Raw genomic sequence first — 24359 nt, forward strand, 5'->3', positions numbered from 1 at the left:
CAGAAGGGAGGCTGGGTACCTTCCTACACAGTCTCCTTTCACTTCTGTGGCAGTTCTTAATGTCCCCTCATTGAAACTCTCAAAGGTGAAGGAGCACAGTTTGAAATTCTTGCAGCCAGAGGTCATAAAAACCTTGAGGGGTCAGTTGAATAACACAGAGATGAAGGAGGTCAGGTAGTGGCCATGGTGAAATGGGGAATCCATGCTTCAGCTTAAAAGGGTAGCTACCACACAGTTTTGGATAGTCATTGCCAAACTCTGTGGAAATCAAACCAGAACATGCCTGGGAGAGGATTCTGCTTGCAGGCCACCAGTTTGAGACCTCTAGAGGAACTGCGGGGAGTATGAAAACACACCCTGAGGTCGAGGTACCATTAAGAGGTAAAAGGCCCACTGACAGAGGAAATAATGGAGAAAAAGAATAAGCACATGGCTCTTTTCAGACACATGCATGTTTTGATGACCCTGCGTTACACTGCCTAGATAAGAATCACGTCTTCCCACTGTTTATCCACTGGTCTGATTTATTTTTAAGTAAACCCTTCCCCTGTTTGGTTCTTTCTACTCTTCGCCATGTGTTTGCCAGTATTGGCTAAGCATCCTGTCTCACACCTCCTCCCTGATGTCCCTCCCCACCCCCAGCCCCCAGATTGTCTTCTTATTTAAAGAAAAACATGATTATAATGGTGAACAATGAGGCTTTCTAAATTATACAGCAGGCAAAATGAGTCCTGGGGGAAGCTCATTAGGAAGATTTTATTCCATTGCTACTCAGGAATATTGGTCCTCATCAACACTCAAATGCAAAATGTAGACAGGTGGTGATGATGCCTCCAGCACAAGTCTATGAGGACTTGATATTAAGGCTCCTAGAAAGTGAATGTGTACAAACCCATCCACGCAGCCTAATTGTAAACCCTGCCCTCCTGCATGCTTTAGAAACCTGGTAATCTACAAGGGAATGCCTAGCAGGAAAAGGGTTCATAGACATTAAGCAACTATAAAAGGAAATACAGCCAGTGCTCATTTATCAAGTTAATTGGAAGGGATTTGTGGCATGAACACTCCAGAATGTAGTAGAAAGAACATCACACACAAAGATAGGAGGTCAGAAAATATGGGAATTGGACTAGATTGTTAATTTTCAAATTGCCCTCCCCCCACCTCCTTTCCAATGTCCCTCCATTTTTCCCTTCTTAGCTTTCAAAAGAAATCATATTCACAAGTTTAGTATATAAACAGGTAAAAACAGGGCTACTCTGGTTCCATGTGTGTGTGTGTGTTGGGGGAGTGATACCCCTTGGATTTGGTCACCCCAGTATTCTCAAAGGCAATTTCAGAGGCACCTGTGAGAAACTCCAGTTTGGAATCATAAGGAACAAATTTACAAAACCACTAGAACTTGATCATTTCCAGAGTCCCTCTGAGAACCAAGAAAAAGAGCACCCTTTACATTTAGAGATGAAGAAACCAAGGTCTCCTAGGGCCCAGTGACTTGCCCAGGGCTCCACCGAGTGCCGGTGCCGGAGCCAGACCTGGTAATCTGGTGCCCCTTTCACTCTGCTGCAGTAGTACAGGACAATGGTTTGAATCCCAACTTAGCCTTCTATTAGCTATGTAACCTAGGCAACTCACTAAGCATTTTGTGGTTCCTCTTTGATAAAAATGGATATAATGAGTGTCCTTCTTTATGCTGTTATGAGCATTCAATGAGATAATGCACGTGAAGGACCCAGAACCTTGCCAGGTATATGTTCAATAAATGTTAGTTAAATCACACTGCTGCCATCCTTTCTCTGTCCCTTTCAGCTACAGAACATCAAAGTCACGATTATGCCAACTGAGCTTGACAGCCAGAGTGGCAGACAGAGCTGGCCCATACGCAGGTTGGCCCAAATAATCCATAATATACAATGAACAGTTGACTCGAAAGCATAGTTGCAAAACAAAATGCAGTGAAGTCTGGAAATCATTCCTACCCCTTAGCTTTCTGGTATTTTTTGCCTAAAAAAAAATATGGCGTTGAGCAAAGAAGTTGAGGAGAGTGTACTGACCTGGGAGAAATGTCACATCCTTGCTGCATGAAGGCTCCCAGGGAGAACCATAAGCTGTTGAATATCCCAAACTCATTGGACTGGTCGCTGGTTGTCTGGTCCCGTCCCTCCTCAAACTCTTCACTGTGCCATTCGTAGGGGCTGAAGCGGCTGACCAGGAATAGGACGACACTCACTCCAATGTAGGCGAAAACAATGCACATCCAAATCTCATAGGCCAATGGATCGAGGAAGGAGAAGACCCCTGGTTTGGACTTCTGCGGTTTTTTAATCATGATGGAGATCCCTAAACTCATAAATGGCTTGGAGAAGTCTATGACTTCTTCTCGGACCAAGGTGATAGTTAAGGGGGCCACGGCCACATCTGCTCTCTGCAAATAAAAAAGAAAAAGAAAAAAAATGCAGTTGAGCTCAGCATCCCTCTTGGTTATCTGTGCTTCTCTTTGCTATGAATATTCGCTTGTATTTCAAAGGATTTGGGAGTGGGAATGAACTTTAGAAGTCCAACTGCTCCTACCTTATAAAATATTTCTGACAAATGGCTGACCAGCCTACTATGTCACAGGAGAGATTGCTTGACAATTCTAATTGTTCTAATTTTATAGGCTTCTTCCTTATCTTTGAAAGGGTGTTGTGTAAGTATCTGCTGTTTTGCCTGTCCAGCAGCCATTCCTCCTTTCTTGGGTGGGAGAACCAGTCCTGCCCCACTGTTAGTCCCCCTGCTCCCAGTGGGAGCACTGGTTACAGGGTGAGGCATATGACCCAGGACCGGCCACCTTCCTGGCCAGAATGACTCATTCAAAGATGGGCGTAGGACCCAAGCTAGTTTAATGAGAAATAGCCATGAGAGTTAGAGCTGAGATATGCAGAGGCTGATCCCTGATACAATAATTTGGGGCTCTCTAAATACAGGGCTTACCCTGGACTCTCTAGGAAACATGTTCCATTCCCCGACTTGTCCTCAAGAACATGAGCTGAACTTTCTGTTTGCCTAAGCCAGTTTGATTTGGGTCTCTTTCATGGCTGCAAGATAGTCTTGCCTAATAAGGTAGTGAAAGCAAGTTTTACTTGCTAAACATTTATGGAGTACTTATCATGTACAATCCCTAGGCTAAAAGCTGTAGGTAAGCTATGGTCCCTGCACTCAGGGAATTGCAAACCAGAAGGGGAGATTGATACATATATACTTGGTTATTCAGTTTACAAGTTGAGCTGGATACATGCTATTTGAGAGATACAAAATGCTACAGGAGACCAAGAAGGTAAGATTTATGCAGGGGAGAACAAGGACTGCATCATGGAAGAGGTCACATGTAAATTTTCATTGAAGAATAGGTAGGATTTGGGCAGATTTCTCTGATACAGAAGAGCATTCTAGGAGTAGGGAACCGTGTGAGAAAATGAGTGAAGCCCTGGAGGCAAGGAAGTAAAGTAGCACCACAACTTTTTTTTTTTTTTTCCAGGAAGACTAAGAAACAAAAAAACAACTCAATTTTTAAAATTCAAATCGGTTATGCAGTTAAGAAAAAAAGGTTGCAAGAAATGTTTATCCCTGGGCAGCCACCATGTGGAACCAGGAGCTCTTCTGTCTTCCCTATCTCTCCCTGATTGCAGAAGCACTGGCATTTATGCCATAAAAATCCACTGCTCTGTTGGCCTGAGATCAAGAGCTCCTGGAAACCCAAGAGGGTTTCCCATGGACAGATGCCATAACATTCATTTCTGAAATAGACACATGCTGATGCAAGACTGTTGGAGGTGAATGGTTTTCTCCTATAATGCTGTACAATAGCCCAGATGTTTGGCTGTGACAGCTTCTGTGCAGGCAAGGGCCCCACCCAACAACAAACCATCTGTTGCTTAGAGAGGATTTCCTCTGACCATTCTCATTGGCTGGAGTTACTGAGGAGATGCTTTAAGTGGAATAAAAAACCTGGCTTCAGAATGATTTAAGTTCTCACTTACACAAAGAAACTTTCCATAAAGTAATATGGAGTCAGGTATGAATTTCATAGAGATGCTGTTTTTTTCCCTGACACCTACTGCATAAATTTTGATAATTTTTACAAATACAAGAGATTTACTTTTTCTTCTGTAATCTGACATAGATGGAAAAGGAATCAGAAAAAAAATCATGGAAATGTGGATTTGGAGGGATTGACCACAAGTGGAGGCGGATGAAGACAAGTTTTGAAAGGGGTAAAGGATATTGAATGGATTCATTTGATGCCTTCTGATGTGAGTTAATAAAAGGGATCATGGACTGGAAAATCATAAAGCCACATCATTTTAGTGCTTAGTTCATTCAGCAGTTCCAAGATTTGTTCTACAGAATATTACTTCTGGAAGGATGTTAAGTATAACATGACGACAAACATGTTTGGGAAACACTGATTTAAACAGATTCCTTTGGGACAGGGCTTCCTGGAACCTTTAAAAAGTCAAAATGCATTTTTCAAATGAATTTTCAAGAGAGGGAAGCCGGATGCATTATTTCCAAAATTATTTGGTTCTGGATACTTAATTTTCTTGAGCATCAAAAGGGGCCAATGTTTATATGATAAATACTGGGAAATGCTAAGTTCAACTATCTCATTTTAAGATAAGAAATTTGGGTCCAGAGAGGGAAGTGGTCTGTCCAAAGTAGCACTGTTTTAGCTTATATGATATCAACTAGAGGCATTCTGAGTTGATTTCCACCAGGGGAGGTAGTTACTGGGATTCTATAGGACCAGGACAAAAAAAAGAACTGATTTAGGAGAAAGTAAATCTGGTGGCTCTGCAACCCGCTAACTGTGTGGCCTCAAAGAAGACCACTGTGTTTTAGGATATCAATTTCCACATTTTAAAAAAGAGGCATAATTATCCCTGCTTTACCTGTTTTACAAGGTTGCTTTGTAAGGGGCAAGAGGAATCAGATATATGAAGAGCACTGTGATGTGTGAGCATTTTACAGGTGCTCAAAATTATTTTCTTAAACTGGAATCTTGGGACAGTGGTTCTCAAATTTGAGTGTGTCTCAGAGTTGGATTTTGAAAACACAGACTGCAGAGTTTCAGAGGGTCTAGGCTGAGACTAGTTCTCAGGTGATGCAATGCTGCTGGTTGAGGCACCACTTTGAGAACCACTGACCCAGAAGATCCCCAAATAAAATGTGATGTCTAGAAACAATCCTGGGGGAACAACAGCCAGTTTTGTTATACTAGAGACAAAGCAAAAAGTGAACACAATTGTCAGAGATGGAGATCTCCTCTGAGCTAGGCCCTGCACAAGTGAATCTATCTCCCACCCCTTACCCCCCACCCCCAGCCCTGTGATAAAGGATTCACTTCCCCAGTTTTACAGGGTGAACCTCAGAGAAGTTCAGTGACTTGCAGGAATTATATAGCCAGTAAGCTGGCAGAGATGGAATTCAATCCAGGTGTATGTCTGCAAATTCCTGTTCTTTCACTCCACCAAGTAAAGGGACAGTCAGGAAAGTCACCTGTGAGTAAGGCATAAAGACAAATCCACGCCAAAAAAAAAAAAAAAAAACAAAAAACAGAAGCTTCACTGGAGGGTGAGGCATCTGTGAATGCAGACACTGCTGATGTTCTCACCAGCGGTTAATACTGGCTTTGCAATCCAATGCTTGGATGAGGTGATTTCCACAGAGCCGGCATATCCCAGTGGTTTAGAATGTACAAAAGCCAGGGCTTCACGTCCTGACTGCTTTTACTAGCTGTTTATCCCATGTCGAATCACCTAACATCCCTAGGCCCCAGTGTCCTCACCCATAATATGTGGATAAGAATCTTATCTACCTTATCAGGTTGTTGTGAGGAGTAAATGGAATAATGTGGTTTTTACCGTAGCACCTGGCACAAACTAAGTGCTGAGATGTTACTACTACTGTTGTGGATAAGAACAAGAGACAGCAAAAGGAATAAGAGAGAGACACTGATTGACATTTAGCTATTGAAAAGGCACAGAATGAATAAATTGGAGGCCTCCAAATGACATTTGTCTGACCTCACTGGTGGTTCAAGGCTGATAGATACTTCCCCAGACCCCCTATTCTTCCCTGGTGGAACAGGAGGGGAAAGCCTAACTAAAAATCAAGGGATAGTTATCCAATGGGCCATCATGGAGTGAACAGAATACAATTTTTACTAGGAAGAGGAACAGGCCTGGTGCAGGGGAGAGGGTGGGGGTAGGGCTCACAGCTGAGGCCTACAGGACCAACTCAGGCTCCTCCCAGCCCCAATGAGCTGGTGACCCACCACTGACTGGGTCTATCGGGAGCTTGCCTTCAGACGCTCAGACCATTGTTCTGCCCAGATCACAGGCCTTTTACTAAGGGAATGGCATTACATGGGGTGGAAGCGAAGACAAACGCAGTAGGGAGGGAAAAATCCACAGCTGTTGCCATGGGGATGACCTTAAGAGTTTGGCTGAGGTTCCCATGGCAACAGGCCTCCAGCTGCAGTATTAATTGTCCAAGTCACTGTCTTTCTCCAATGCAAGTTCCCAAAGTGAGGGAAGGGAAGTAGGAGAGGGTCAGAGAAAGGGTAGAAGCACATACCACCCCCAACTCATAAACCACTTCCCAGGGGGAAGATTTTCTTTGCTGCATCTCTTTGACTTCTCATGGTCCTTTGTAGGGCCCTCACGGCCATCATGCGTCTCCTGGACCTCATATGACACAATAAGATTTACAACCGTCCTAAATGGTTGCTTCATCCTGACAAGAGCACAATATCAACCTGGGCCTTGTCACATGCTTCAGAGCAAAGACCCAGCCAGAAGTCTCCATGTGCTATGAGAGTTGTGATGGTTCCCTTCCTGCCTGTGGCAGACATTCTTTTCCCACTGCCTTTTGTCATTCCTCTACTCAGGTACTTTCATGACCTCCCAAGGTTCTCTGAATCAATCTGTACTCTTCCCCTGGTCATTTCTTACTAAAACTCATCCCTGACAACTCCTCATCCCAAGACCTCTACGAAAACCATCAGTGTTTTCTCCTCCTCTCATACCTTACTTATTTCCACCAACATTCTATTGTTTTCTCCTTCTCCTCTCATACCTTACTTATTTCCACCAACATTCTATTGTTTATTCTTTAGGTATTTCCAGGCTGCCTTCTCTATTTCTGTTGAAATATAGCCACTTTTCAACTTCCACATCCTTCTTGGGGGCTACATAAACTCACCATTAGCTTTTTGCCTGAACCATACAATTTAGACTCTTTGGTTGTATGCTGTCTCTTATTGTCTCTCACTGTCTGATTGTCTTTTCTACTTCACAAAATGTTAATATTGTTGGGAGAAGGGATCAAATCTTATACTTCTCAATGATTCCCTGAACAGTTAAAACAAAGCTGAGCACTCATTTCTTCTCAAAACTGCTCAATCTATTGAACATTTTACAGTAATTGTGCATGGCATTGTTTTAGGTGCAGTGAGTAATATAAAGATGAAGAAGACCTACCACCGTTGTACAGATAACCATTATGTAAGGTAATAATACCTTATATACCTACCACTATATAAACATCATACAAGGCAGGGTATGTTAGGGACCATAAAAGATGAAGAAACTTACTGCTGAAGAAAGTGAGAATAATTAAAAAACAAAAAGGGGGGTTCACACCTGTTATAGGGAAAAAGAAATGACATCCTAGCAAAGGTAATATTTGGCACCAGTTTTGGAGAAGGGGTAGATTTTAAAGGTGAAGAATCAAAAGGGTTATTCTAGGGAACAGAGCAAGTCAGGGGACAGTTTGGCTGAAATGGAAGGTGCTTGAGAGGGAGTAATGAGACAAGTGACTAGAAAGTTAGGTTGGCTTCATGGTACATCTAGTACTGGGGATAAATTTATTCTTAAGGAGCCATAGAAGACTTTTGAGTAGGGAAGTCACAAAATAATATGGAAGGTTATATTGTCACCTGTGTTGGACAATGATCAACTGAAATGAGATTGAGTGAAATGAGGCTAAGGGAACTGGAACCAGGAAGTTGAACGAAGAGTGTTTTAAGACACTGGATTTTGGACTCATCATTTCAGCAGCACAAAACTCAATTATGACATCTGATGGGCAATCTGATAGGCCAGGGCCAGCCAACCACCATGTGATTTCCTATCAAACCTTCTGCCTCTGACTTCCAATTCCAAGTGAACTTACTCCATAGACCAGCTCTCCCACCATGCCGTTCCAAGCCTTTGTGTCAGGGTCTCGGGCTCCGTATTTTCCATCACTGACGATCTCCAGACGGTAGGAGTAGCCCACATGCTTGGCAATCTCTGCCGCCAGCTCCACACAGTAGCCCTCATAGCGGTCATTACCCTCAAACTGGTTGGCATTCTTCTTGAGCATCACATAAGGATCTTCCTGGTAGAGAAATGGGGGAGACAGATGATGTGGGTTATAGTTCACTCATGGGTAGGGAAGACTTTGGCGTGCAGAGGGGGATGTCACCAACATCAGTTAAAATTAGGGAAGTCTCTCTAGTCCATAAATCCATTTGTTAAAGTTCTCTCACCCCAATACTCACTCAGCCCCACCATGACAAACTTCTTGAAAGCAAAGGACTCGGTTACAACATGGATGTTTCATCATCGAGATATGGTACACAGCTTTTCAAATTATGTTCCACCAGCACTACCTTGTGGGAACACTATGATGGAGAAGTAGACACCCAATGGTCTCCAAATTTCTCATTATCAATCATTAAAAATCATAGCAGCTTCATTTGTACCCACTTCATGTACTAGACTTCAGGTGATTTACTTTGAAAATGGCTTCTACTGTAGGAGGGTGGAGAATGAAAACTAACACAGGCTAGCCCCTCCCTTATGTTTTATTTATAGGGGAACTATGGTTCAAAAGATCGTGTCTTACCTAAGGGCATAAAGTGAGACAGTGGCAGAGCCAGGGTGAAAACTCAGTATCTCTAACTCCTGTAAAATTTTTTTTTTCTTACACCCTCTTTCCACCTGTGACTCAATTTAAGCAAGAAGAATGACCAGTTTTTGCTCCTGGTGGAAAACCCTTGTACTGGTCTTGCTTGAATCTCAGGTAACCTTGATGAAGGAATGAGGACTCACTAGGATTGTAGTGACGATGTATGTTCTATTCTGAACACTTGAGTTATCACCTCCGGCTTGCGCATCGGTGGCTGCAGGGACAAACTTATCATCTTCATTCCAGAAACCAATCTGTTAACGAGAAGAAGGTGGAGATATAAGGTGAACCAAGCTCCACCAGGCTGGCCTGCTCTTGGCTATCCAGCCAGCTTCAGAGACAGGAAAGCAAGAAGCTCAGCCTGACATCATGTGTATTAGGCTCATCAGGCTCTAGATTATCAGTAGGTAAATGGCAAGATGTTCACCATGTTTCCCCTCTCCAGTGGCCTCCCTCAGTGAGAATCCTCACCATGGTAGGCTAAACCCTGGAGGTAGAGCCTCTGAAGCGTGTGTGTGGGTTCAGCTGTTCAATTGTACAATTTATTTTGTACACTGTACTGCAGGGCTGTGGGGATTTAATTCCCTGCAGTTGTTCATAAGGCATCTCTCTCCTTCCCCCATACCTGTTAATCCTTCTGTTCTCTCAGCTCATCCTGAACTGTAGTTGGAACCAAATGATTTAAAAATTATATCCCTTTTATTTTCTTTTTAGGCTTATTTTTCCATCTAGATTTAACTTCCTAGGTCATAGTTATTTTATTCATTATTTCTTTCTCTGCTTTCCAAATATTAACTATGTTAATAGTGAGCATATAGTAATACCTAAAAATATTGGCTGATAATAGTGCTATCATTATTAACATTATTACATATAAAGCTCAGTAGGTTATTTATATTACCTCTTTTTCCAATTTCTTTCAGCAAATATTTGTTAAATTCCTATTGTGTGTATTGGTATTGGTATTGTGAGGCAGGGCTGAGAGAGATATGAGGCAATATAAAAGATCATCCTAGCTCTGAGAATTCCTGTAATCTACTTGGGAGGACAAGACACAGAAATCTATGTGGACTGGCCAGTGTCAAGTGAGTGGTTCAGGCAGCCTGCGCCTAAGGAGTTCAGAGAAGCAAAAGCCAAACATGGGATCAGATGCCAGGACAACGGGGTAAAAGAAGGCAGAGCTTAAGAAACGTCGGTCACAGGGAATGGAGAGGCAGGGCCAGGTCAGAGAGAATATGAGCCAAGGGGTAAAGGCAGAAATTGGTCTAGACATGGAAATTCAGTGGGTCTTGGGTGACAGATGTGGTTGGTCCAAACGGGCAGTGGAGCCTTGGGTCTAGGTAGTGGAGGGCTCTGAAGGTCAGGCTAAGCAGTATAGTCTCTATACTAAAGGCAACAGTGAGTCAGGGACGAGAATACATAATTAAATATATATACATACATCTATAGCTGTATCTATCTATATTTAGACAGTTGTGTTTTGATTTTTGATCATTCTGCTGGCTTAAAGGGAAAAAGGAAGAACTGGATCTGCATATGTAGAGAGATGAGTAGGTCTACCAACAGCCGGAACTCAGCCCAGGCTCACAATAACCAAGGCGCATGCCAGATAGTCATCTCAAATGTCACCTTCATTAAGATGCCTTTCCTAGTTCCTTCACTTGGGAATAAACCGTTCTTTCTGTGATCTCACAGCCATTAATGATGCCAACAATAGTCACTGCTAACACTGATTATGTTCTTGCTATGTCAGCAGCACTGAACTAACATTTCTCCTGGCGTAGGGGAGCTTGCTAACTTGCCCAAGATGACACAGTGAGAGTGGTTGAGCTTGGCCACAAACCCTGGCCATCTAGTCTCCAGAGACTGCTTTTAACCACTCGCTCTGAAAGGGACTCAGCTCTGGGCTGGGAATCATATTAATTAAAATTTATTCAATGCATATTGTGTTCCAGGCTCTCTTCTAAGTTCTTTTCATGTTTCAACTTGTTTAATCCTCACAAATACCTATCACGTGGGTAGTTACTTATTCCCATTGTAAATATGAAGAAACGGTGAAGTAGAGAAATTAACTTAAGAAAGGCCACAGGATCTAGTCCGGAAAGGTTAACTCCAGGCCCTTGCCCCTTGGACTTCAGCATGCTGCCAGCCAATGCTTGAGGACCTTGCGTCTATTCCTTCTAGAGCTCTGTGGCTGGCTGTTTGCATGCCCATCTCTCTCTCTCCATGGTGCTGTGGGCTTCTCATGGATGAGGCCAAACCTAGGATCCCTGCCTTTGCCCATCCCATCTGTTCCAAGAGAAGATGCTCAGGAAATGACTGCAGAGTGAATGAGAATTCCAGGAAGCCTGTACCCAACATGGCGTCAGTGGGCCGCACTGGTGCTGAGATATTCCCAAGGCCTCATGGGGGCGCTTGTCTCTCAGGGCACTGTTAAGATTTTCCCTCAGTAAATGTAGATAATGCTGCCTGTGGGGAAACTAAGCTCTTAGTCAACCTTGAAGTAGACATTTCTTTCAAAGGACACAAGGATGTGTAACTTGGACTTTCAGGTTGTGAGAGTTGGAAGAGGCCTGAAGGATCATTTCATCCATTCCTTTTCTTTTACAGAAGGTAAAACAGAGGCTTGGAGAACAAAGGACTTGTTGAAGACCACAGAGCTAACAGAATTCTGTCTCACCTCCCAATCCGGTGCTCTCTGCTAGGTCAGGGCTCCATGGAACCTAGGGGATCTGTGGAGCCCCTAACTGCACTCATGGGAGTGAGTGGGAGGTTAGCAAAAAGGAAGGAAGCTCTGGGTTCCTCATTCTTGCTTCAACAGTCAGTTCTACTTTTTATCTATTTCACATCTTGGGATTCCTCCTAGGAGGTTTTTTTGACTAGATGCCCTTTGGCTGAAAATTAAATGTTTTAAAACCACTATTGCAGTATACAATGTGCACGCTTTTTTTTTTTTTTTTCCTAATTTCCAAAGTACTGTACTCTTTTGATCCTCACATTAGGCAAATAGAACAAACAGGTTTAGAATTATTTTCCATGTTTTACAGAAGAGAAAATGAGTCATGGGGGATTCAAATACTCTTATCTATAATATACAGGTTATATAGCAGATTAGTGGCAAGACATAGAATGCAGGTCTCAATGGACCTCAAAGCTTGGGTTATTTAAATATAATCAAAAAACTTGAGAGGCTGTCTACCAAATACAATGATTGTCATTCTTTCCCCATAGATGATGCTAAGGAGTTTTCCCTTCCTCCCTCTAGAGCCTCTCACTCCTCACCCTTCTTCCTTTCTGTTTCTTTCTCTCTTTCTGTCTCTTTCCCTCATTCTCTTTCTTCCCTCCCTCTCCATAATTAGTCCACAGGTTTAGCTGTTGCTACTCAAACTGTACAGACATTGTGTAGAGGAAGCTACTTGCCTTTGACACGGAACTAATGCCTCTAAAACTCACATTGTATTAATAGGTGTTATTTTTAAGAAGAGGGGGCTTGGTGATCAAGAGAACTGTCTCTGCACCAGTAAGGACTGGTTTAAAAGCTAGGCTTTTGATACTATTAACCATATGGCTTTGGGCCAGTTCCCTGATCCTGTGAGCCTTGGTTCTTAGTCTGCAGAATGGATTTAAGCTTGCTGGGACGATTAAATGTGTTATTGTATGTAAAGCACTTAGTAAAACACCTGGTTCATAATAAATTTTTAGTAAAGGAAAAAATGATATTCATTAGAGTAATACCTAGTTGAAGGTTAACAGGTTTCTAAACTACAAGACATTTCAGCATCAATTCACTATTAAACATGACCAGTCTCCAAAACAAGGATCTATTATGCAGCGTTTCCCAAACTCACTTGACCGTGGAACCCTTCTTTTGACACAGCATGTCTTCAGATAAGTGGTCCAAAAAAAAAAAATCCCACAAAAATACTGCTCTAAAATCTCAAGTTCATTTGACAAAAGATTGGAGGGGGAATAAGACTAGTAAGACTAGTGCACAGACCATATTTATATGGTTTATAAAGAGACTTAAATTATAAGGATGGTGACCCTTCCAAGCCAGTATCATAGAATAACCATTAAATTGGGATCTATCAAAAATATTGTATAGCTAGGCTTATATATAGTTTCTTTCATAGCAAAAGCTTGTAGAATAGTTAAATATTGTAAACAGTTTTCTTTTATTCTTAACCCTCTTTGTAGGGAAATAAAACATAATATCACCATGGCCAGTAAAGACAGAGCAATGCCAAAACCTAGCTTGCATCTCACATGAGCTTGTAGACTGAAAAGTCTAGTTCCGTTTGTTGAAAGAAAGCTGGCAGAGTTTTGAAAAGACATTTTTCTGAGATGAAGGCATGTTTCCCTTTCTCTGGGAAATGGGTTGAATTATTATACAGCACTTTGATTCTCTACCGAAGATATACAGGAACTTTGATTCTATCTGAAAGCGAATTAGAGCTAGTAGTTGATAAAGATTGGGGCTCGCCATTCAAGGGAGGATTTAAACAATCCTGACAGGGAGAGATCTTCCCTGGGGGCCAGTTATAATTTTTGATCTCCAGATTTCCATCTACCTCTAAAGATTCTTTGAATGTAGGAAATGAGTCTAGATGATAGATCAGATTTTTTTTTAGTGGATGAAGTCTAAAAAGGAGATGGTCATAGAACTGTAAATTCAATTGATCTACCTTGCACAGTCATCAAATTGAATTTATACATTTGTATCTCTAGGCTGTCTCTGAAGCTACAGCCAATGATCTCCAAAAATGAGATCCATTATAATCAATTTTTAAAACTAAGTTGCCTATGGTGGCAAAGACAGCTAAGTGATCACCAAAGATTCATGTTCATCTTTCACAATGTAGGTGTGTGAAGTGGCTGCTCAGTCAGGGACTCAAGAAGAGGTTTGAGTCTCTATAAACCTGAGACTCAGTTTGAGCCCTCAGCCCTCAAATTGGTCACCAGGTGAACAAGAAATAAACATCTATAGTGGCAAAAAGCTGAGATTTCAGAGTTTAACTAGTACAATAGTTAGGGTTTCCTTAACTAACACACTTAAAAACTTGAACTTAATAAATTTATGTGACTTTATCGGGGTTCGGCTAGAGATGTTAATTCATTAAAACTGCTGGCATTGTTTTTCTTATTTGCTGTCAAGATCTGTGGAAATAAGGGACAGAATAGTATGCTCCCTGATTTCCCAGTGACATTTGATAAACTGCCCATTCATTTAGTAATTAACCATGTATTTGCCTGTATTTACTATGTGTCAACACACTATAGGCACTAAGGATATAAGAAAACAGATACAGCCCCTGTTACTGGAGAGCTGATATTCTAGTGGCAAGGAGGTGGAGAGGAGGAGAGAAAGAGAATACATATCTAGGCCAGGAGCTGGCAAATTTTTCCTGATAGACAGGAAATATTTCAGGCTCTATGGGCCATTTTGTCTCTGGCACAACTATTCAACTTTGCTGATGTAGTGCAAAAGCAGCTATAGACAATATGTAAACAAATGAGCCTGGCTATGTCCCAATAAAACTTTATGTTTAGACACTGAAATTTGAATTTCATATAATTTTTCATATGTATATTTCATAAAATAGTTCATGACATAGTCTTCCTTTGATTTTTTTCTGTCATTTTAAAATGTAAAAACACTTCTTAGTGCACAGGCCCTACTAAAACAGGTGGAATTTGGCCTGTGAGCCATAGTTAGTGTTCTGGTTTGGATGCATTATGTCCCCCAAAAGGCCATGTTCCTTAATGAAATCTTGTGGGGGCAGATGTATTAGTGTTGATTAGGTTGGAACCTTTGGATTAGGTTGTTTCCATGGAGATGTGACCCACCCAACTGTGGGTAATACCTTTGACTATATTATTTCCATGGACGTGTGGCCCCACCCATTCAGCATAGGTCTTAATTAAATCACTGGAGTCCTATAATAGCCAGACAGAAGGAGCTCGGTGCTGCAGCTTAGACAGACTTCTTGGAGATGGCTGTTGAAAGCTGACTTTTGCTGAAACTTTGCTCCAGAGAAGCAAGAGAGGACAAACACCCCAAAAGCAACATTTTGAAGAACACACAGGAACTGTGAGAGGAGATGGAACACAACCTGGGATCAGCAGATGCTAGCTACATGCCTTCCCAGCTAACAGGTTTTCTGGACACCATTGGTTTTCCTTTGATGAAAGTATACTTGTGTTGATGCCTTAATTTGGACCTTTTCCTGGCTTTCAGACTGCAAATTTGTAACCAAATAAACCCCCTTTATAAAAGCCAATCCATTTCTGGTATTTTGCATAACAGCAGCATTAGCAAACTGCAACACTTAGCGTGCTGACTTCTAATCTAGACCAATAAAACAGCCAGAAAATATTAGAAGGGATAAGCACTTTGAAAAAACAAAGCAGGACAATGAGACTGTGTGGTCAGGGAAGGCCTCTCAGAGTTGACTTCACTTGAACTGAGACCTGAATGACAAGATGAAACACACGGCATGAAGATACCATGATGGACAATGCCAAGTAAAGGAACGGCAACTGCCAATGCCAGGAGGAAAGTGTGAAATTTGCTCAAGGAGCAGGAAGATATCCATGTAACAGCAGCATAATGAGCAAGAGAAAGAGGGTCAAAGACTGATATTAGAGGGAAGCAGTGTCTAGGGTTTTAAAGGCCAAGGTAGGGGGTTACGTTTTATTATACGTACCGTGGGAAGCCAGTGTAAAGTTTTAAGCAGAGGAGCAGCATGATCTGATATATATTCATACAGGGTCAAGAACATAACTGGCAGGACTAGTTACTGATAAAGAGACTACTGAATGAGTCTAGGCAGGCATAGAAGGTGGCTTGGGCTCTGAGGTCGGCGGTGGAAATGGAAAGAAGTGCTGGAGTGAGTTTATATCTTCGAGCTATATCATGATTTGGGTTGTCCCCAAATGGATGACAAACGTTTAAAGAAAAATTTCCCAAAGAACTGATGGAATGGAGGACCGTGAAATCTTTGGGTCTTTAGAAGATACCTTCTGGTGTCTTTCCTGCCATGTCTTTCCTTTCCAGTTACATACAGGGTAAGAACTGGGGATAACCAACTCGGGGCAGCAGGCTAAACTCAGATTGAAATGAGAACTACACGCCTTCAACCAGGCCCCCAAACAGCTACCTGACCAATGGTTACAGGCAAAGACAAATCACTGTGCTGGTCCCTCGAAAGATGTTAGAATTTTCTCTACACTTTTCTTTTGGGCAGACCGTATATTGGAATTGGATGAAGCGTTTTATTTACATAGAGATTCTAGATCAGTATCCCATGGTGAAGTGGTATCTCTGAATGGGGTTTCCCAAGGATTCAGCTGTGATAGAAGCAGTGCCAGTCCTGGCATGTGAAGCTCCTAAACTTTATGACAGCCAGTGGATGGTCACTTAGAGCACACATTAAAGTGGAATATCAGATTGGATCCAGATACCTAGAGTGCGCGTGTTGGCACACCAGTGGGCAGGATATAGGTCTAAAGGCCAAGAGAATTTCCCTGAGACCTCAAATCAGAAAGAAGCCACCCCTCTTTATTATACACATCAGGTAAGGCCATGTAATGTTCACTGAAACAAGCACAATTAGATCACCCTGGAATCTGAGAAATTGCTTTTCTAGGAGACTGATTGAGTAAAAGGTCTGAAGCCACAGATGTGGAAGGATTGATTTTCTTAAAGTCAGACCCCCTATAAACAAAGGATGCTTAAGCCTACATTCTAAGAAAGGATTTAGTTATTGGAAAGTAAGTTTAAAAACATCCTTGGGATCTGAAAAATAAAGGACAACCATTTGCTTGTGGATTTTAAGGTTTGCTTGCTATTTCTGGTGGCTGATTTATCCATTCCATGGGCTTGCACAGCTTGATTCATGCAAATCCAAGACTGACTTAAAATTTCCATGGCTTATAGAAGGGAGTTTAAACAAACAAACAAATAAATGAAAACACGGACTGAATGCCCATCACACTCCAGGTGTTACATTTCTGAAGAATCCCTCCCTACAGGCCATGGGGGTAATTTATACCTGAAAGCAACACTGGGAGGTAAAGTGGTATTACCCCCCTTTTAGAGATAACAGGGATCCGGAGAAGCTAACTAATTTGTTCAAGTTCACATGTGTATTAAGGAATGAAACAGAGACTCAAATCTTGGCCTCTTTGTCTTTAAAGCCAGAGCCTTTAGCCATAGCGCCAGTGTTTCTTGCTAGACCACTTACAGCATCGTGAACTTCTAGGTTAGGGGGAGGCTTTTAAAATGTACAGATTCCTGGGCCTCATGGCTGTTCTCCAAAGGTCCAGTGGCTAGGATCCAGGAATCTGCATTTTTAAATGAGGTTCCAAATAATTCTTCTATTCCCTGAAGTTTGAGGACCACTAATCCTGCTATAGTACTTCAACTTCAGAGAAGTTCTTGATGAAGAACAAATCTTGAGGTGATGAGGAGGCAGCCAACAGTTTCTCGGTAAGGTTTAGGGTCAACTCAAAAGGCTGGGGATCCTGCTCCTGGGAGTGATCATTGGGAAGGGTCACACCAAAGGGCAGTCAATTGACACAGGTCATTTCTCCTCCTCCAAGTGGAAGCCAAGGTCCAGCCAGGCACAGGGACAATGTGATTGGCGAGAGGAGACTGATTAAAAAAGCTATAACGTGGCATTGATACTCATGGTGTCAGAGCTGAGAGGAATCAGGGATTGTGTAGTCCAACCCCTCTCACTTATTTTACAGATGGGACAACAAAAACCCAGAGGGGCTCTGAGACATGCCCAAGGCCACACAGTCAGGCAGTGGCAGGCGTCGAAGTCTCCCAGCATCAATTTTTCCTTGTTGCATCACCACTCATGTCCCCAATACATCCAGTCTAACATTAATGTGTAGAAAATAATCTGGCTTTATATTAAACCACCCCCTACTACTGGGGCAAAGTAAAGGATTGGATCCAATTTTTGACTTTGACAAACACACATCTGCTCATACATAGTATAGAATTGCCAATTTGTTCCACTGGAGCATAGTAATAATCTTTTTTTTCTCTCTCTCTGAGGATTCTGAGGGACTGCTGGCCCACAGTCCACAATTTACTATCTAGGAGAAACCTACTTGCGTGCTCAAAGACTTACAAAAAGAGCTGTGACATCCATGTTTTCATCTGCAAGGCAGGGGTAACATCACTCCTTCCCCCTCAGACTCTGAAAGGGAGATGGCCTGGGGAGGAAGCTGCATTTCTGGTGCTTTTTCAGGGGCAGCAAAATTCCATGAGCTGCCCTCCTCCCCACCCCAATCAGCAGAAGTGTCCTGATTATGTCACTCTGTTCCACTCAACTATGGCAGCAGTCACAGCAGAATCGGCATGGACTGGAGAGTGAGGGGCCTGAATTCAGGAGTCCATTCAATCAGACCTCACCATGAGGCCCGAGGCAACCTTGAGACCTGTGTGCCTTGGTTTATCCATCTAGAAAAGGGGAGTTATATCACCAAGGCTGACATCATCATCACCATGCTAAAGAACACAGGGCTTTCAAAGGGATCGAAGAATCCTATTAGTGTTTTCCAGACTTTGGCCACATACACCTCATTTCCTTGACATTCACCACTGCTGTGAACGTTCACTAACACAGGTAAGGTGACAACAAGACCATGTGCTACTGCTTCCGAGATCTGCCCCCATTTTACAGATGTGGAAATGGAGGATTAGAAGGGTTAAGTCACCTAGCACATGCCCTCTTTACCAGCAGGAATCGGAAGGAATGGGGAAATGACAAAAATGACTTGGACTATTCCTGGATGAGCCTCACTTGTGATGAAGACATGATTTAGCTCCCAGAGAGAATGCCCTTTTATAATCACTGTGTCAAGGGTTGGCTGAAAGTGGCTCTGCTCCAAGTGGCTAGATGCATAGCCAAATAGGTGGCTCTTCCTTGGCACCCACTGGAAGTTAAGACAGGTGTGGCTGCTTACTGATATGTACCTAGGGTGGGGTGGGGACTGGGCCCTGGGAGCCCTCAGGGTGCTCACTGTCTAGGAATGAGCATGGGATGTGTGCAAATAGCCACAGCAAGAAGGTGAGTGTGATAATGTCCTGGTGGAGTCAAAAGTGCTGTGGGAACACGAGAGGACAAGAGAGAGCTTCTAATGGCTGGGAAGCCTCGGTGAATGAGGAGCCATTTAAACTTGGCCTCTGTGGTAGGTGGAAGAATGCCCCCCACCCCCCTAAGTGTCCACACCCTAATCCCTGGAACCAGTGAGCACGTTACCTTACATAACAAAAGGAACTTTACAAATGTATTAAGGTTAAGGATCTGGAGATGGGGAAAGTATCCTAGATTACCCAGGTGGGCCCAATTTAATTATATGAGTCCTTAAAAGTGGAATATCTTTCCCAATCGTGGACACAGAGAGAAATTGTGATGACAAGAGAATGGCCAGAGAGCTGGGATATTGCTGGCTTTGAAGATGAGGAAGGGGCCACGAGCCAAAGAATGTGGGCAGCCTCTGGAAGCTGGAAAGGGCAGGGGATTGATAGTCCCCTAGAGTCTCCAGAAAGGAATGCAGCCTGGCCCATCCCGTAAGTTTTAGCCCAGTGAGACCAGGTCAGACTTGTGACCTCAGAACTCAGTAATAGATATGTGTTGTTTTAAGCCACTAAGTTTGTGGTACTGTTATAGCAGCAATAGAGAATGAATATAGCCTTCATGAATGGGATGAGTTGAGATGGAACGTGAAGTAAAGGGTGGAATCCCTGGCAAGAAAGCAGAGATGATAGGCCTAAGGGTGTAGGGGGGAAATATGCAGCAGAGGTGTCCAATAGACCTTTCTGTGATGATAGAAATATTCTACATTTATCTGTGCTAATGTGGTAACCACTAGCCACATATGGCTACTGAGCACTTGAAATGTGGCTCGTGTAACTGAAGAGCTGACTTTTAAATTTTTTTAAATTTAAACTACTTTAACGTTAAATTTAAATCATTACCTCTGGCTAATGGTTACTGTATTTACCAGGCCAGGCGGAGAGAGTATTAAGTCTGAGAGATTAAAAGACCCGACCTTCAATGTGCCAGGCCCAGCACTCAGAACTTCTGCACATACATATTCGATCATTTGATCCTCTCAGTGATGCTATGAGGTTGGTATTATTATGGTGATCCCATTTGCTAGATGAGGCACAAAGAAGTGAGTAAATTGCCCAGGATCACAAACTAGTGAGTGGTGGTGCCAGTTTCACATTCCAGGTTTTTAGAGCCAATACCTTGACCCGCAGCACTCTCCTGGCTCTAGGCAATTCTAACAAAGGCAATTCTCTGTCCACTCTACTGCACCATCACAAGGCATCGGAATGTGACAAAGGCCACACACAGGGATGTAGAGGCTGCCATGAGGTGTAACAAGGGATGTAGGGGAAGGCACACTAGAGAGGGACATTTAATCTGAGAGCTGAAGGCTGAAGAGGGATTGACCAGGCCAAAGGAGACAGTGGTGGGGTGGGGAGTCCCAGAAAGAGGGAACATGGGTGACAGTCCCATGGTGAGATAGAACAGTGGGGACTCAAAGAAGTGAAGGACAATCAGAGTGACTTAATTGGACAGGAGAAAGAAGCAGGTGGCAAGGGTTAAGATCGGAGAAACTTGCAGAGGCCAAAGCACATTAGGGTCCAGTAGAATTCTAAATGCTATTCCAAAGATTTGAATATAATGGCAAGGATTTTAATATACATATAAATATATGTTCTATACTATACAAGCATATGTATTTTTCACTCTTTTCTGTATGGAAAATGGGCTGGATGTGACCAAGTGTGGATTAGAAGGTGGTTAATCTTATTAATAATCATTATCATTCTTACGTTCTTACTTCAGGATCCTTCAGGAACAGCAGTGCTATTTTATCTACATGTATTACTTTATATTTTCAAACTGCTTTCCTATCCTTTGGATCTTCACAAGCATCCTGAGACAGAGTTAGAGATTTTATCTCCATTCTGTAGATGAGCGAATTGATTCTCAGAGAACAGAACTTACTCGCTCAAAGTCCCAGCTGGTCAGTGGCAGAGCTGAGTCTAGAACCCCTATCACCCGAGTTACTTCGAAGAGATCCAGTCTGGGAAAGGTGTGTGCACAGGGCCCTTAGTACCAGCCAGAGCCTCAGATCAGCCCCTCCTCCCTGCAGAATGGAAGCAAAGGTGGCCCTTACCTTTCTGATGCCATCATGCTTCATTTCAATCACATGAAGGGTATAGTTGGTCCTACGTCCTTTCTCATTAAACTGCACATTTCCTGTCAAACCTTCAAACCGCACCTGGAAAACAAAACCAAGTGGTGGAACAATGAATTTGGAGTTGCAATTCACATGTGCTGGTTGGTTTGCTTGCTTTTCAGCTGAAGTAAAAATGGAGAACCCGAGGATGTTCATGGGATGAAATCTTGGAGCAGCACGAATGCTGAGACCATTCCTCCCCAGCTGGTGGCAGCATCACTATTGGAGCACTGTCCTCTTTCCCCCTGAACTGGGATCCACCCTGAACTTCTTTCCCCGCATTGTTTCAGCCAACACTAATGATGAATCAGAGTAGATACATTATGAGTCTCTGTGCCATCCCTAATCAAACACCGTCTTCACCAGTACCACCTCTCAGACACACACCTTCAGATGAAGAAAAGGCCAAGAAATGGCCAACCAAGGAAAACGAACTGCTGTGCCATCACTGGTAAGTCAGGAGAAGACCCAGGACGAGAAACTGGACTTATGATGCCTTGCAGTATGCATTTTTAATAACTTATTAAAAATAATTAGAGCACTTGCAGGTTTACAGAAAAATTATGCATATAGTGTAGAGTTCCCTTATCCCCCCACCCTCACATTTGATTGGGATTGCACTGAATGTACATAAATAGTTTTGTGTAGAGTTGACATCTTAACAATATTTAGACTTCCAATCCATGAAAACAGAGTATCCTTCCATTTATTTAGGTCTTCTTTAATTTCTTGCAGCAATGTGTTGTAGTTTTCCATGTATACGTCCTTTACAAACTTGGTTAAATTTATTCCTAGATATTTGATTCTTCTAGTTTCTATTGCATGTGAATTTTTTTTCTTGATTTCCTCTTCAGAGTGCTCATTACTAGTGTATTGAAACACCACTGATTTTTTCGGGTTGATCTTGTACCCCACCACTTTGCTGAATTCATTTATTAGCTCTAGTAGTTTTGATGAAAATTTTCCAGGATTTTCTACATATTGGACCATGTCATCTGCAAGCAGAGAAAGTTTCAATTCTTCCTTTCCAATTGTAATGCATTTTATTTATTTTTCTTGACTAATTGCACTGACTAGAACTCCTTGTACAATGTTGAATAGTAGTGGTGATAGTAGTCATTCATTTCTTGTTCCTGATCTTATGGATAAATCTTTCAGTGTCTTTCACCACTGACTATGGTCTTAGCGGTGGGTTTTCATATATGTCCTTTATCATGTTAAGGATGATTTCTTTTATTCTTACTTTTCTGAGAGTTTTTATCCAGTGAAGGTGTTGGATTTGGTCAAGTGCCTTTTCTGTGTCAAATGAGATGATAATGCGGCTTTTTCCCCTTCATGGTACTAATGTGATGTATTATTACTTTAATTGATTTTCTTACATTGAACCACCATTGCATACTTGGGATAAATCCCACTTGATTATGGTGCTGCTGGGTTTGGTTTGTTAGTATTTTGTTGAGGATTTTTATTTCTATATTTATAAAGGACATTGATCTATAATTTTTTTTCTTGTGGTATCCTTATTGGTCTTTTGTATTAGGGTGATGCTGGCTTCATAGAATGAGTTAGGAAGTGTTCCCACCTCTTCAATTTTTTGAGCGAGTTTGAGCAGTATTAGTGTTAATTCTTCTTGGAATGTCTGGTAAAATTCCCCAGTAATGCCATTGGTTCCATGCTTTTCTTTGTTGGGAGGTTTTTGATTATTGAGTCAGTCAATCACTTTTCCTATTATTGGTTTCCTGAGAGTTCTTCTTGAGTCAGTATAGATAGTTTGTGAGTTTCTAGGGATTTATCCATTTCATCTAGGTTATCTAAATTTTTAGCATGTAATTGTTTTTAGCACTTCTTCTAATCATTTTTATTTTTGTGGGTCAGTAGTAATGCCTGCCTTTCAGTTCTGATTTTAATTATTTGCATCCTCTCCCTTTTTTGTCAGTTTAGGTAAAAGTTTGTTGATTTTATTTATGTTTTCAAAGAACCAACTTTGGTTTCATTGATTCTCTCAATTGGTTTTTTATTCTCTATTTCATTTATTTATCTCTTATCTTTATTTCCTTCTTTCTGCTTGCTTCAGGTTCAGTTTGCTCTTTTTTTTTCCCCTAGGTTCTCCAGTTACAAGGTTAGGTTTCTGATTTGAGATCATCATTTGTTCTTTGATGTAAGAATTTAGAGCTATACATTTTCCTCACTGCACTGTTTCCTGCATCCCATTGGTTTTGGTATGTTGTATTTTCATTTTCATTCACTTCAAGATATGGCCTAATTTCCCTTGTGATTTCCTCTTTGACCTATCAGTTGCTAGAGAATGTGTTTAATTTCCACATATTTGTGAATTTTCCAGTTTACCCTTTGTTACTGAATTCTAGTTTCATTCCATTATGGTCAGAGAAGATATTTTATATGATTTCAATATTTTAAATTTATTGAGACTTGTTTTGTGACCCTACCACATGCTCTACTTTGGAAAATGGCCCTATCTACACTAGAGAAGAATTTGTATTCTGCTGCTGTTGGGTAAAGTGTTCTGTATGTGTCTGTTAGGTCTAGTTGGTTTATAGCATTTTTTAAGTCTTCTGTTTCCTTACTGATCTTCTGTCCAGATGTTTGACCATCCTTACTGATCTTCTGTCCAGATGTTTGACCATTAATGAAAGTAGTGTATTGACATGTCCTACTATTAACATAGAACCATCTTTTTCTCCCTTCATATCTGTCAGTATTTGCTTAGTATATTTTGAGGAGCTGATGTTAGGTGATATATATATTTATAATTGTTATCTCTTCTGTTTAATTAACCCTTTTTCAGTATAGTGTCCTTTGTCCTTGTAAAAAATGTTTACTTAAAGTCTACTTTATCTGATATTTCAGCTACCTAAGCTCTTCTTTGGTTACTATTTGCATGGAATATTTTTTTTTCCCATCCTTTCACTTTAAGCCTACTTGTGTCTTGAATTTGAGTCTCCTGTAAACAGCATGTAGTTGGGTGATGCTCTTTATCCATTTTGCTAAACTCTGTCTTTTGTAGGAGAGTTTCATCTATTTACATCTAAAACTGCTGATAATTCATGACTTTCTTCTGCCAT

The 24359-nt window shown here is 41.8% G+C and overlaps 1 protein-coding gene across 1 annotated transcript; it reads right to left on the reverse strand.

Moving 5' to 3' along the window:
• Positions 1-1395: 1395 nt before the first annotated feature.
• Positions 1396-24359, reverse strand: LOC119506564 (glutamate receptor 1-like). The gene is made up of 6 exons (XM_037799576.1): positions 24321-24359; positions 21214-21318; positions 9141-9251; positions 8218-8424; positions 2055-2425; positions 1396-1423 (listed from the first exon to the last, which is right to left on the reverse strand). The coding sequence occupies exons 1-6, from the start codon at positions 24357-24359 to the stop codon at positions 1396-1398; spliced, it is 861 nt and encodes a 286-aa protein (XP_037655504.1).

Source organism: Choloepus didactylus, chromosome 11 (assembly GCF_015220235.1).
Source record: "Choloepus didactylus isolate mChoDid1 chromosome 11, mChoDid1.pri, whole genome shotgun sequence".
Taxonomy (NCBI): domain Eukaryota; kingdom Metazoa; phylum Chordata; class Mammalia; order Pilosa; family Megalonychidae; genus Choloepus; species Choloepus didactylus.

Bases quoted from the DNA above. Each gene is read 5' to 3' on its own strand.
- LOC119506564 (XM_037799576.1), bottom strand. From the start codon at position 24,359: ATGGCAGAAGAAAGTCATGAATTATCAGCAGTTTTAGAT. The intron at 21,319-24,320 runs GTAAATAGATGA...TTTGTTTTCCAG, and splicing joins AATTATCAGCAGTTTTAGAT to GTGCGGTTTGAAGGTTTGAC. The intron at 8,425-9,140 runs GTGAGTCCTCAT...TTTCTCTACCAG, and splicing joins ACATCGTCACTACAATCCTA to GAAGATCCTTATGTGATGCT.